This window comes from Manacus vitellinus, unplaced genomic scaffold, assembly GCF_001715985.3.
Source record: "Manacus vitellinus isolate BGI_N305 unplaced genomic scaffold, ASM171598v3 scaffold_13_pilon, whole genome shotgun sequence".
Lineage (NCBI taxonomy): Eukaryota > Metazoa > Chordata > Aves > Passeriformes > Pipridae > Manacus > Manacus vitellinus.
Window position 1 is genome coordinate 9,880,149 of NW_021938999.1, and position 15,398 is coordinate 9,895,546.

General features: G+C 36.6%; 1 protein-coding gene across 1 annotated transcript in view; it reads left to right on the forward strand.

Annotated features, from left to right (window-relative positions):
• Positions 1–15,398, forward strand: part of COG5 (component of oligomeric golgi complex 5) — a 182,607-nt gene that overhangs the window by 62,315 nt on the left and 104,894 nt on the right. The window contains exon 7 of the mRNA XM_018068185.2: positions 11,039–11,169. Within this exon, the coding sequence (XP_017923674.1) occupies positions 11,039–11,169 (131 nt within the window). The remainder of the gene's footprint in view (positions 1–11,038; positions 11,170–15,398) is intronic.

Here is a 15,398-nt window from a genome sequence, read left to right on the forward strand (position 1 = left end):
ATAGAAGGTATTAAAGCATCATCAGAGGCAAATGCTGTTAAATACTTTTATAGTTGTATTTGAAGGCCAAAAGACAGACACCTGCAAAGGCTAACTTTAAATGCAAGTACTTGAAATATGAACACTGTTACATTCAGTTTGGCTTTCAAACAACATTCTTTTCTTGCCTATCTTTTTAGTACTGTTGATAAGTTTTATTATTGCTATAAGAATTGTCAAGAATTCTAGCAGACTGGGCAGATTTCTACCATAGGCTGATTTCTAAATTTCAGAAAGGCTTTACTGTAGGAGATAAGATGTATTTCATCAGGTTTTAAAATTTTGGGATTATGTTCAAGTTGTCTACAGAAGCACTTTGGGTAACACAAGGTTCAATTTGTTCTCCCACAAAGTATCAGAGATACATAAAACCTGTGTGATTTATAGCCTCTGCAGCTATTGTCAATTTATCTGTTGACTATTAAGATGATAAAAACAAGTAAATCTGCAGCCAGTTGCAGGAAGTTATTGCTGATATCCCCGGTGAGAGGAATTAAATATGCATTTATTAAAGACAAAAATTACATGTATTCTAGAGTACCGAGGGAGTTAATGTAGCTGATACTAAGGAAAATGCAGTTCTGCTTTTGCAGAAGTGTTTTCCTGAAGGTGTAAGTATGAAAGGGGTGAATGGTGGGTGTTGAAAAGAGTCAGGAGAGACCCATAAGGAGAGAGGAATATGAAAGAAATATTTGCAGCTTATATATATAGTAAAGAAAAAAGTAGTATTCCCCTTTATCCAGGGGCCTAGATAGCATGGCTTTATTTATTAGTTTGATTTTACAGCACTGCAGCACTACTGATCCTAAAGTATCTCCTTACATTTACAAGTGTATGTTAGAAGTGACCCGTGTTCTCTCGTGTGCAATCTGACATTTTTGGATGCACATATTAGTGCAAAAATAATGATAAAAATGATATCTCATTAAAAAGAGAAAAATGAAGTGCAATTAGAAATAGCTAGTTCAGTGTGGTAATTGTAGACTTGTAGACCTTTAAGTCTGTAACTGTCTGTGTATACCTTTATCCAGATGTAAAGTATTCAAGAATTAGGTCATCAACCATTAGCATAATGAATTAAAACTCACAAATGAACCAAAATCTCTACTGCCTTCCTTCAAGGACTGATTCAGCGAAGAGTCAGCCATCTTTGCCATCTCAGCAAACGGTGGGATGTTTGAAAGAAGTTATTTTTGACTAAATTCCTGAGACACATCATCATTTTCCTTCATTTTCTTTTATCATGGCATGTGTCTGTTGCAACATGTGCTGGTACTGATGGAAACTGAATCATCACACCTTTACATAATGCTCTATATTGAGAAATTCTACTTAGCTATTGAACAATAACATATTAATAGTATTTAAAAGCTGCCAAAAAGACTAGTATTTTCATGTCAACATGTAAATTTAGTTTATCTTTTACATCCTTCTGCTCATAACTATTTTCCTTGATTTCATGGCTTTAGTTACGACGCTAACTTAGGCAAACAAGAGACAGCCAAAGTCATATACCTTCATTTAAATGAGTCCTTGTGTTTGCTCGGGAAAGAGACAGTTTCCTTCATCCACTCCATTTGGAAGGGCATAATTCTTTTACATGGGTTTATGATGCAGTTGCAATGTATTTTCAATGCAATTATCTCTGGTAGATGTGAGAGTACATTTTTTCCATCCTGCTTCATTTTGTATACTGATGTGATGCTCCATTTCAAGGAGGACTGCTTATTGTTCACCTGTTGAGATTTTAAGAAATATTTTCCTGACAATAAAAATCCCGATTACTGTCTGCTTGAAATTTATTAAAAACAAGCTTTATTATCCCCTTTGTTTTCCAGTTTTGGATGCTCTCCTGAATTTTGAGCAGAAATGCCGTTGGCATCAGTAATGAGCAAGCAGTGCAAAGCTGTGGGCTTAGGTGGGGGTGGGGAGAAACCTGTCAAGGTGGAAAGCATATGATGGCACTGCATTACTCTTACAGATTAATAAGACCAAACTGTATGAACTGATTTGTATTTGTATCCTTTCACTACATTCCTTCACATTTTTCTGTACGTTATCATTGAGCATACTGTCATTCACTCCACTCTTTCAAAGCTTAAGTTCATTTCTTCTGTAGTGCCCCACTTGGGCTATATCTCTCTCCTGTTCCATATTATCCCTTTCTGTCCTCCTTTCTGTTTCCATCTCTTTCACACATGCTGTACATTTGCTTTGCGTCTGTGATGCTATGAAGTCTGTGCAAAACTGAAATAGGACAACTAGATTTTTACTGGCAACATATTTTATTTTTACTTCACTCCAAAAAAAGCCCAAGAGGAGTAGTGACTTGTAGAGGTATTATTGCTTTGTAGGCAGAATAAATTTGATTTTGGAAGTCCATATGTGTCTGAAGAGCAGTTCCTTATCTGTGCAGTGTCTAAATTAAACTTCAATGAATTTATTATGGAGAAGTAGGGGTTTTTTTCTCTGTTTTTTTTTAATGAAGAACAGTCTTAATTATCAGAATAAAATATGGACTTTTTAAATTATATAGATACTGGGTTTGTTTTCATGATGATAGATTTTGTTTCATGTTCCAGACCTGTGGTACTTGTAATTTATAGCCATTGTTGTAAGAAATTTTCGTTCAAATATTTTCTATTTTTAGACCATAGCTCAGATAGAATATTTAGGGTGAAGTTGGTTTTACCTCCACCCAAATGATAAATGATGAATGGCATGAATGTTACAGTTCTTTGTCAGTATCTTATCACAGAGACTTTAGGAAAAAAATTGCAGTTTTAATTACTAAAATGTTTTGGGAGCTCTTGAGGAAGTTTCTCAAATCAACTTGTTTTGAGGAAAGGCTTAAGATTAGGGCGATTTTTAAAGTTCTAGGTCCTGATGTTTCACAGTTTAACAATTTTAATTATATTAAAATGTAATGTGTGCATTCCTGAAGGTTAATATCCTCCATAGGTAAGATGTATGGAACCACAGGTACAATATTGTGCCCACATGTCTAATCAGAATTTCCACAATGCTGCAGCTTATGTCTCTTGCCTTTTGTTCTGTCTGTGTGCACCTCTGAGAAACAGCTGTCTGTCTTTTCCTGACCACCTGTCAGGTAGCAGAAGATGCAGTTAGATCTCTTCTTAGTCTTCTCTTTTCTAGGTTAACAAAGTCAGTTTTCTCAGCCTCTCCTCACATTCATGCTTCAGTTCCCTGTCTTGGTGGTTCCCTGGACTCACTCCAGTTTGTCCGGATCTCTTTAACTGCGAGGCAAGGAGTACAGTGGCCTTACAAATGCCAAAAAATAAGAACAGTAACTTCCCACAACCTGCTGGCTACACCTGGTCCAGGACAGAGCAGCCTCTGCCACGAATGTATACTGCTGGTTTATGTTAAACTTTCTGTCCACTGGGTCTACTTCTACAAAGCTTCTTTCCAGTCAGCGAGCACCCGACCTGCTCCTGTGGACAGGGTCAAGCCATCCCAGGTGAACAGGGATTAACTCACTTTGTTGAGCTTTGCAATGTTTTTGTCTCTCCTTGTCTTGAGATTGCTGAGGGTCTTCAGAATGGCAGCCCTGCAGCATACTGAGCTCTTCCCCTGAATTGCTGTCACCCATAAACTCACAGGGGGTTAATTCTGTGCTGTCACTCAGGTTACTGCCTATGACATTAAGCCATATCAGCCTCAGGGCTGATCAGCCACAGTCTGCATGTGGGGTTGCTGCCTGCTCCCCTTTGAGCCCACAGTCCAGGCAGCTGAGGAGACAGTGGGCAAAATTGAAAGTAGCAGGCTTAGTAGGTCGTGGTTAAGTAAGGTTGTGAGTCTGTATTCAAGGGTGAGGGGGAGGGATGGGGGAGATCTAATGGTGCGTGGGAGGGGGAACCTTAAAGGAGTTCAACAACTCTTGCTTTAGGCCTAAGTGAGTGTGGGAGTTGTGTGGTATAACTTGTGATTAGACCTAAGTAATGTTTGTCTTGGTGTGTTAAGCTATTTTCTGAATCATGGCATTTTCACAGGAATGTCTCCAAAATTTGGTTCTCATTGTTAAGTCAGTGATGATGATAAAAATAGGTATCAAACTCATTTCCATCAAATGCAGATCCTACGTGGCATCTGATTTCCAGCCCAGAGAGCAGTAGGAATTAACTCTTCCATCAAGAGAACTTAAACACAGCTTTAATATAATGTAGAAATAGCTAGTCAGTCTTCCTCACTGCTCCTCCGTAATTGTTATCAAGTTGGGATGTGTTTTTTGGTATTTCTGAATGCAGTCTGGAGAGAAAAAGCAAGTTTCCTCTGTAGATAGGATTGGACATAGATGATTATTAAAACACTGCTAAATATTTTAACACAAACCATATCCTATAAAAATACCAGGAACAGTCCTTTGGAGGAAACAAAGCTGATCTCAAGTGCAGGATGGCAACCTGCCTGTACACTGAAAATTTTGCCCTTTGTTTTAACATACTAGAAAAAATTCAATTTTTTCATACCTACATGGTCTCTAAAATTAGAGTGTTGAATTCTCAGTTTTTTTCTGAAGTAAAGCTTTAATCAGGTAAGATAATTCCCCATCATTGAAAGTGTTCAAGGTCAGGTTGAACAGGTTGAACAGGGCTTTGAGCCTTCCACTTTGATAAAGTGGAAGGTGTCTCTACCCATGGAGGGGGCTTGGACTAGATGATCTTTAAAAGCCCCTTCTGACCCAAACCATTCTATAATAACATAATGTAGATGGCAGGTCTGTTTTACAGTACAAGGTAATGGTGTTTAAATGAGCAGTTCAAGTTTTGCTTTCTTTGAACCATATACTTTCCACCAGTTTGATTTTGGTACTGTTAACCTTGTTTCTTTAAACCAGTCTTGGCATGTGATTGATATGAAAAGGTGTGAAGTGCTTTGCTTTGTTTTTATTTTTCATGTCCCTCTTCACTAGGGACATCTGTCAGATTACTAAACCTGGTTGTCTAATACATTCTATTTCCTTTTCTGGACTTAAACAGCTGCAATGTTTTAACGTGCTGTCTGACAAAGCAAACAGAAATACAGCACCATGGGCCCCACTCAGTTTCTGGCTCCATCAGGACAGTTTTGACTCACTTAGTGTTGCCAGACAGCTGAAAACTGAAACCTTATGTATTATGCATATAAGTAGTTAATTTTTAAGATGGTAGAAATTGGTTAAGTAAAGACCAGATTTCGTAGGGAGTTAATGGCATTTTAGTGGCACAGAGAGATTTTATTCTCAGTTGTTTCACTGAAGAAATGTTAGCAGGAATTTTGTCCTATAGGAAAGGGAAAGGAAGATACCAAGAGTTTTCCAAGAAACTGGCATTTTAGTAAAATAAAACTTTCTTCCTCTTTAATAATGAATTCATAATATCTGCAGAAAAAATCCAAATTAAAAATATAAGATTAAAAATTAAAAATTTTGTAAAGTATGTCTGAAATACATGACATTGTATATGACACATAGTGTAGAGCAATTACATTCTTATTCTGAACACTTTACAAGGCACCGTATGCAGTTTTTATAGGAATAAACATCTTTTTCTGAAGAGCTCAAGTTGTATAAAATGGCTGTAAGATATTGTTTTGTAGTAACTGTAGTGGAATCCTTTCCACTTGATTTAAAGGCTTAATATAAACCTTACTTCAGCAAGTACTTTGGTGCCTGGTGCAGAGTGTGGGGCAGTCATTTTAGCCTAAGTGGAGAATTAGTCTCATTAAAACAGAACATGAGTAAAGGTTCTTTTTGGAAGCATCAGCTTCCAGTTTAAAGACTTAGAAATGTGTCTGCTCTTGCCATTCCCCACCCGCCCTATGCATCAATTGCATGGCAAATTTAAGTGCCTTCAAGAAGCAGACTATAGTCCTTTAAGTTACATGTTTGCCTATTCCACTTAGAGACTAGACATGTAATATAAAACCTTAGGTTGCTTTCACGAAAGGGTGAACATACATTTTCTGCTGGGGAATTGGGATCTCACACTCTGTTCTAAGACTGACTTTGGTTTTACATTACCTGTATTGATGAAAACATACAAATTGGCATATTCAGACCCAGCAGCATCCTGGGTTCGGATATGAGTGAGGCAAAGAGGATCTTGTCCTTCCTTTTCAGTAGATAGTGCTGTAACTGACATTTCCATTAAGACCATGGAAGCTTCTGTACTGGATTAGATTTGTGGCTCATTTGAATTAGTAAATCACTTTGAGGTACGTAAGAAGATGAAAAAAAAATTCAGATGGATTCTCAGCAATTCTAACAAATCAATCCACTCACGTTTTTCGTGATTATATCTAGGCACTAGTACAGGACCAAAGACTGAACGTTTAATAACCACTTTGAAATTAATTGCCATTACTGAATACTTGTCCCTCGTAGGAAAGATGTTATGTATTTTTACAGTATCTGTCCAGTCCCTCCTAATTTTGTGTAACAGAAATAAATATTGCATATAGCAGTTTAGATTCAGTTTCATGAACATCTTCTACCAATGCACATATGAGCTTTTTACAATATTTCTTGATAATCATGTAACCTCTTGTCTGCTGCATACTTAAATCACAGCAGAACTCATGGGTATCATTTAGATCTGTTGACTTTTTGAAGTTTAAATTAGCAATTTCTTAAAAAATTGTAGTTTTTCTTCATTATGGAAAAATAACAGTATCTTCTTAGAGTACAGATATCACCAACATTCTCTGCAACTAAGACTGAAGAAACAAAATAAATAACCAATGCAAAAGAAATAAACCTCAAACAGGCAAACAAAGACCTATTGTTTTATCATTCTATGATTTTATTTAGAATTTCAGAAATGGCTTATTTTCCTTTAGTACCCCGCCCCTTCCCTATCTCCCATAAAACACCTCTTAATTTGTCGTTGGATTCTTGCATTTGAGGGGAGTGATGTGTGTGCAGATCTTAGGTGTTTGCTCCAAGGGAATCCACTTTAGATGTTCTGAATTTCTTTCTTTCCCCCTCTTTATTAGTGTCACTGAGGTTAGTTCTCAGAGCACAGAAGGGTTTCACTTTTGACTCAAGTAGCCTCCTGGGTGATGCAGCCTAAACATGTTGGTTTATTACTGGCTATCCTGTTTTCCTCTTTGTTAGGGCACATGATTCTTCTCAGTAGACTTCTCTTGCTTCTCTAATTTCTAGCAAAAGCTCAAATTCAACTCAGTCTATATAAAGAGCCTAATACAGTCATTGTGGAGCTCATATGGATGCTTCGTAGTTATCTCTGTTCCAAAACATTTTAATACTGAGAAAAAGTTTTAATTCAGATTCTTTTCTATCTTGTTTCTATATTATCACAAAGAATATTTAAGGTTAAAAAAAGAGATCGCATAATAGAAAGATTCTGTGTTGGTGAGTCACTTAGATTAAGAAAAGCTAACTGTGTTGCTCAAAGTATTGTTTTTCTACCTAATGTACTATGTGCATATTGGATTTGTCTCTATGAAACTCCTCTTACAGAACTATTTGGGAAATATTGGTTTGAAAAATGCATTTTCAAGGAGCATCTCAGACAGTAGATTAGAAAATCTGTTCAGGTTTTATAAATCAAGAAAATTTAGAATTGTATTGACAAAAATGTTTGTTTTATGAAGAAATACAAAGTTCTAACCCTTTGTTAGGCTGGGGTAGATTATAAATGTCACTTACTCCTAGGTCTTAGTGTATTCTGCCTTGACATTACCGTATTTTTGTTCAAGAAGAGGATTCAGCAGGCAGTCTGTGTTTTAAATCCTTAAAAAGTAATTTCCAGCTGTGCTTTCCAGCTTAATAGGGTGTGATAGAAGGGAAGCAATACCAACACCCTATGGGAGAGTTAAGGATTTGCCTTTATGTTCATGAACCTATATAAAGAGGTAGAGTTATCAGAGGGATGAGAGAGGCAGAGGAATGATTTTAGGACTAAAGCTCCGTCCTCTAATTTCCTCCCTGTCTCTGCTGGGCAGAAGTGACTGGGGCAGCGGGCTGCATGTTGTGCTGCTCCATGCGAGGGCAGTGCCTTGGTGGCTGCTCCACCATCCTTGCATGTGGTGTTATAAAATACTTAGGCTCTCATTTGTTTAAGGCACAAGTCTTCCCAAAGTAAACAAAATGTTATATATGTGCTTTTAAAATCTGTTAAGGGAGAGATGTCAGTTATAAATACTATAGTCACTAAATCTGTTAGGGTTAATATAGTTTTACTCCAGAGCTTTAAGGTTAAAGTAGATGGAAAGCTGACAAGTTTTAAACTGGGCCTCAGTCCCCAGAGTCTGTGCCAACTGAGGAATGAGCCATTGTGTTAGCTTAATTCCTGACCAGAAGACACAAGTACCTTACAGCCCATGTCCCACTCACCTCTGATCATGACCACAATGTTATTGACTGACTGTGCCTGGCAAGAAATGGAATAATGATTACACAAGTGCCTGAAGCAAAATCCTACATTTGCTAGTCCCTGGGTTAATAACTGGTAGTATCTTTGTTGTATTTCACTTGACAGGGTTTTTTTTACTAACTAGAATCGACTGGTTGAAATGTGTGAGTTCCTCTGCAATATTTTAAATAAACTGGATCCTAAATGCACAGGCATTCTGGCAGTGATCTGGCTGCCCTTGTGTCAACTGCCCTTCTGCTCGGTTTAATCGTGCTGTCCATGACAGCAATATCACTCTCGAGAGTACACAAGTGTAGAGATTTCTAATATTATGTTGTCTGCTTGGACAATAAAAACTATCAGAAGGCACATACCCTGCCTGTGTTGCAGCTTCTGCTCTCACACAGGAATGGCACTTGCTGGTATTTCTGCCATAGACCTGCTGTCCTTATGGAAACTGCATTTCTTTTGAAAACTGTGTAATATGATTGTTAGAGCTTCCCTACTGGTTAGAATAGCAACTAAGAGCATCCATAGTCGGATGTCTAGCCACTGTTTTGAAGTCCTGCTGAAATGCATTGTCCCAAGGCATTTTGTTAGGATTGCAGGAAATTTGGAACAAAGCTGCAGATTTTAGCAGTTTAGCAGGAGGTGGCTGGCAGTCTGAGGCACAGATGGAGGTTTTTGGAGAAGCCAAAGCAGCATGGTCTTTCTGTTCTTTTCTTAAAACCATCAGAAGGATTAGATTTTTAGCACTTGAAGTGACTTAATTTAGATTTTGAGATAAAACACAGCAGGGAGAAACAGTCTCTTTTTTAGTTCTCTTCCTCAGATTTTTCTGTGGATTTAGGATATCAGAACTGTATTATAATTTTATTTTGTTTAAGCAGCCTGGGATTGCAGAATATGATATTATACCATAAGTGAACTCCACAGCGGTTCTTGTATTTGTGGGATATAAATTTTTGGTAATATTTGCACCTTTTTTAACCTCACATTGCCGAGAAACTTCTTCAGAGTTTACTGTGGCAGCAGACTTAACCTGTAGATAGTTCTTTGCTCTTTTTTTTTTCTGTGCAGCTGAAAGAAAGGTGTCAGAAAACTAGTCTTCACATTCAAGACACTTGCTCATTGGAACTAGTGGGAGTTTAATATTACTTTTAATGAGTTCATATGCAAGGCCACCTGTAGAGATGCAGCTTAGTCACAGCAAAAAGTTGCAGGGAAGTAATGGGTAAGTGTGGGTGCTGTAGCCCCTGGCAAAAGCAGCTTTGTAAGCACACCTGCATATAGGGCTTCATTAATGGCCTGTGCAGTGGGATGTGTGCTGTCCTGCTGCTTGGCCGTCCTCTGACTCCTCTGATCCGTTTTTAAACAAATGCATAAAGACAAAAAGCATTCGCAGGCCTTTTCTTAGTGGGCTAAAACCTATTTGACATACTGTACTGTTAAGAGAGAAAATTTCCTTTATGCCTTTCTAAGCTTTACAGTGGTTTTCATGTGCAGGTACAGGGATGTTCTGTACTTAGCTGGAATGACTCACTTGGAATTTTGTGTTCATTTGTGAACATGTGATTGCTAAAATTCATCTGAGAATTAGATTAGTTTATTGTGAATAAGCAAAAATAAAAGGCTACCAAAGTGAAAGGTTATTTGTCAAAGATTTAACAGTTTGGTGAATTTAGCTCAAATTTTTAAGTCTGTGCCTTAATAAACTTTCTGGGAAGACATAAAAGGAAGATAAATTTATTAGGAAGTCATAGAGGGCTGGTTATAAATGGAAACAGTGGAACATCATCTTATGGAGGAAGTATCTGATACTGACTGAAATGCCTTGGCCATTATTTTATTAGTTTTATTTGTTTCTTTCAAAAGAAGCAGTGGACAACCAACTTGATTAAGCAAAATACTGAAAAATGTGTAAATGAGAGTAGTCCTGCGTTGCAATGCAGATAAGTGGTAGCGTAAAGGTCTGGGCTACCTTGACATGGGGAACTGAGTTATTTTAAATCCAGAAAGATCAAAAAGGAGAAAAAAAAACATTGAGAAAAGTTCAGTGTGAATAGATTTTATTGCTGCAGTCGCCAGTCCAGCCCAGTAATCTGTAGCTACTCTGCTGATGGTGGTTTCCACTATGGTAATAAATTTTGTGATGATTCTGTGATTAGAAAAGAAAAAATATATATTCTTTTCCTCTCTTGCCATTCTTCTGTGTTTGATTACAAATGTGTAGAAGTGCAATTTAAATATTTGAAGTATAATTTAAATTTTTTAATGTATAATGCATCTTTAATTTCAGATCTTAAAACAAATTATGCTTATTCAAATATCTCTTTAGAGAAGTTTAACAATCTAGTTAATGCTTTGCACCTCTGACAGTCTCTGGGTCTAGAGAATTGCATTGAAGTAAATTCAATGTATTCAATATCCAGGTTTTCTTGAGTAATAACCCTTTGATTTTCAGTTTTTCTGGTATAAGACATTACTTTGATGTACTCTATTGTCAAGTGTTGTATACAAAAATGTCCCTTGGAACTGACTGTAATTTTGAAAGGTTTTAACATGCTTAAAGTGTTCCATTATCCCGTGTTATGCTTATCAATGTTTTGTTGCTTTTATAGATTATCTTTCTCAAGGGATAGATCTGTCTGGAATAGAAGTAATTGAAAATGACCTGCTTTTTATTGCAAGAGCTCGGCTTGAGGTGGAAAACCAGGCTAAAAGGTTGCTTGAGCAAGGTGTGGAGACTCAGGTAAAATACACTTTTTTCTTTACTTCCTTTCAAAAGTGGAGTTGAGCTTGATTTCCTTTGCTTTGTGTAGCATTGTCTAGTGGAAATTAAACGTGAAAAAAGTCTTACGCGAATAATTTTCACACGTGACAATATTCAAAGAAATTGACAAAACTGGTCTTGAACAGCATTTACAGGAAAAAATTTTGCAGGATCTGACCCTGAAATTTGGGAGAAAGTAGGTGCTGATATGAAGACTTTAACTGTAAACACTGTCACAAAAGCTTGATGCATTAAATACCATATACTACACTGCCAAAATTGCCAAGCTGTATAAATACGAAAAATGCAGTTTCTTAAAACTGTAAGAAGATTTCTGCATTTTAGCTGTGCAGAAATATATTGAAAAGATTTGAAAGATTTTGCATTAAAACTTTAAAGAGCATTTTAAACTTTGAGGTAAATATTCACTGTAGGGAATATAAAAATGAATATACATAATTACATTAATCCATATTAAGTGTAATTATCTACATTTTAATAACCTAGCTACATTTATTAACTATTTGTAGTATCTTTATTGCTATTTTCTTGTATTTTTAAAACGTAATGTTCTTTTGTCTATACTTTTTAGAATTCGTTGAAAACTAAAGTATTTTAAATCCCTATTTCTAGTAAGAAGAAAAATCTGGTACAAGTTTCTATCAAATTTGAATTTTAAATTAGAGAACAAAGAGGCTTAGAGTAAGACATTTTTATGCAAGAGTTAAACTTCTCTGTAAGTCGATATGGGCATTTGTTTATACTGTTGAAGGTTGATATGAAACTAGAATGTATACAGAATGGAAAACCTCTTCAATAAATTGGCTTGGTTAGACAATTGAGGATTAAAATTATCAGTATGTTTCAAACTTTTTCTTAGACCTCTCATTTCAACTAATTTTCTGCAGTGAGTCATGGTTGTGGTAAATACCCTTGACTGTTTACTGATAGCAAAGTGATAGATAAAACCACTGTCATTTTTCACCTGATTACAATTCCAGTGTTGAAACTTCTGGCTATTTGAGAATGTTGCCAAGCTGTGATTGGACTCATTGCAAGCTATGAAACGTATAAAATGTTAAATAAAAATTGACCAAAGATACGGCCTAAGAAAAAGCAAGCAGACACTTATTTTAAATGTAGCAAAAGTCTTCATCAGTGTGTACTCCTTCTAGTTTTTCATGTCAGATTTGACCTTCTCTAATACTTTTCTCTTCATATTAAATACTAAAGTGAAGCTGACAGAGAAACCCTGGGGAAATCAATCCCACTCCACCTGAAAAATTGACAGATTTATTAGGTGTTCCAGGCTGTATCCAGGTAATCAAGAGATTATTAAAGTATATGCCTGTTGTGCTTTAGCCAGGGGCCTGTTTCCAACAAATGGAAGATTGTCTGGAAGAAAATTATTAGTGCTTAGTCATATCAGAAGTGGGGATGTTTTCATGAAGAGGTGTTGGGTTATGCTTCACAGATTTGTTGTTGGATATGATTCGTGAATTTAATGTTGGGAAAAATAGTATGCTTTAGAAAATGCACATGCAGGCACTGCCCAAGAAATCTAGACTTTGAAATATGACTAGTAGATCATATATCTTTGATTCCTATTATTGTAGCTGTGTGTTTTATTGACAAGCTGATTTACATGTACACCTTCCATGCCCTGACATTTCCTGTAAGAGGACATGGCACCTTCATCTTTTTCCTGCACTTGGTACCACAGGGTTCTTCAGATGGACTGTCTTCCTGCTACTGTCTATTCTGGTAGCCAAGTCTGTACCTTTGGAAATAGTGCATCTCTTTTTTTTTTCCAGGTGGTTCTTCACTTCTTTGGTACTCATATCTGCAATTGCAATTTTAGTTTTCACCTTTGTTTTGATCTACTGTGTAAATAATACATGAGATCAATTGCCTACGTAAGAGCAAGCTGTATTTCTGTATTCCATCTAGCACTTTTCAGCAATGCCTTAAGAAGAGAGTTAGCCTTATGTCTCCATTTCAGAGTATTTCAGTGTTCACCTGGAAGAGAAGTGGGAAGTAGAAATACATAAAAAAACTTTAAATATCTCCTTTTAAGCAGAAGGCATTGCAATTTGGTGAATGTCTTCTCTAGAATTCAGAGGTTTTTTCGGAAATGCTGCTAGAAGTTACTCTGACAAAAAGAACAGAGCTAAAAAGTTTAAACTGCCAGTTTCAACATTTTTATTTATCTCCTTTGGTTAGGTTAGAAACTATTTTTGTTATTTTGGTTATTAATTTAATGATGTATAAGCTAATGAGCTGTGCATAGATGTCCCCAAATAACCTTCAGCAGTAGCACAGGAAACCAGATACTTACACTTAAGTAATACGTTGTCTTTTTCTCTACAATGTAATACAAATTTTTATAGCATGTTCACCACTGTGACATTTGTGTATTTCTCAGAGGAAGTGAAATCTCTTTCCCCCTTCCTTTGGAAGTGTGGCATTAGCCATTGACTGCTTCAGAAGTGAAGGCTTCAACTCATGTGGTAGAACTCATGTTCCCCATGGTATCTTAAAGCTGCCATCTGGGTTTAAACTAGAAGTGTCTGTCAGTGTGTCTAGACTTAACAGGCTTTCATAGAGCTGCCAACCATACTTGTCTTCCTAACCCTTTTAGAAAGAGTAATCTCTCTTTGCTATTGTTGACAGAAGTAATACAAATAATAGCAAACCCGATCACACAGGGGTACCGGTGGCTACAGGCAGCATACATTGTCATGTATGCTTTGTTAGCCACTCCTAGTGTACATAGCACAGACTGATGATTTTTTGTGACTCACAGAACAGTTTCAAGGCAATAGATTCAAACCCCTGTCCTTACTGTTTAGTCCGGACTTCCTCGCTAACTTTCCTTCATGCTGTAAACAGGTTAATGGCAGATAGCAAAGACAGCAGGAGAGACTCCTTTAGCAGAGATGCATTGAGAACTTTAAAAAAAGTCACTCTTCTAAGAGAAGGGACAGCAATGTTTTCTGCTTTAAAAGGAAAAAAAAAAAGAGGTACACTATCCATCTTGGAACCACCTGAAGCATCCCCAGCATTTCTTTCGCTCCCAGGGTGAACCATAGGCTGGAGAAGAATCTGGATTTGCTCTTGGGACCTCTTCACACCTATTTTCAACAGCAATATTGTGTAAAGATCTGAATAATAAGAGATTACTGGGAACAAGGGAAATTTGTTAAGATCACCATAGCTCAATTCCAGGTAGGACTTTTTTTCCAGACACAGTGTTGGGGCTGCTGTGCTTACAAAGAAGAAACGTTTCTCTGCAACTTAGCTCATGCTTCAAACTCTTTCTGCTGTGTACTGACATGCTTCATGTCGGCCTTACAGCCAGGGATGACCAGACTTAGTTCCACCTGCTAGTGACAGCATTGGTAACATTAAGAGTCAGGCCATGTGTGTGCAGAAAAGAGTTGGAAAAGAGGACTATATATAATTAAAGATTGATTAAAATATAAGTATCCATTTAGGTCAAGCAAGATGTGGTGTGGAAATGAGAGTAGAACTCATATTTCTGTGAGTTTGCACCTTAAACAGTTTGTCCTTCTGTGTGTTACAGAAACATTCTGTATCTTTGATCATAACGAGTAAAAATTTTCTTTCTTTGTCTCCTGAAGGCATCTGTAGATATAAGACTACTTCTTTTTCGAGGTTTTGAATAAATTATGTGATGTTTGTTGTCCAATTTCCCTTATTTAAGGTGTGGGAAAATTTATTTACCCGCCTACCATGGATCTGGGGAGAATTAAATTCACTGATAATTCATTGAAATTGTTCTGGTGATCATGTAGTGAAGTGTCCTGATCATGTTAGAGAAAGAAAAAAATAAATGTAAACTTAATAACCGTCCTTTGTCCAAATGCATGTTAAATTGTGTCTGCAGGTTTTTTTAAAATACATAGATTTATTTTTTCCAAAATTATGAGCTTTGCTCACAGAATAAAGGAGAGGGGGGGAAAAAACCCCAACATAAATAAATATAAACTCTAATTTTGAAAGATATTCAAATGCTGGGTTTGTATTCACAGGATATAATAGGTAAACAATATGATCTGAACAAAAATTTTTCAGTTATTCAGTGTAACATCTTCAAACTGTCATCATTTTGAGCATATTTGGGAGAATTTTGAGTTTTCATATTGTAACTCACCAAGTAGAATTTGTTCTATGAATTGTTCTGT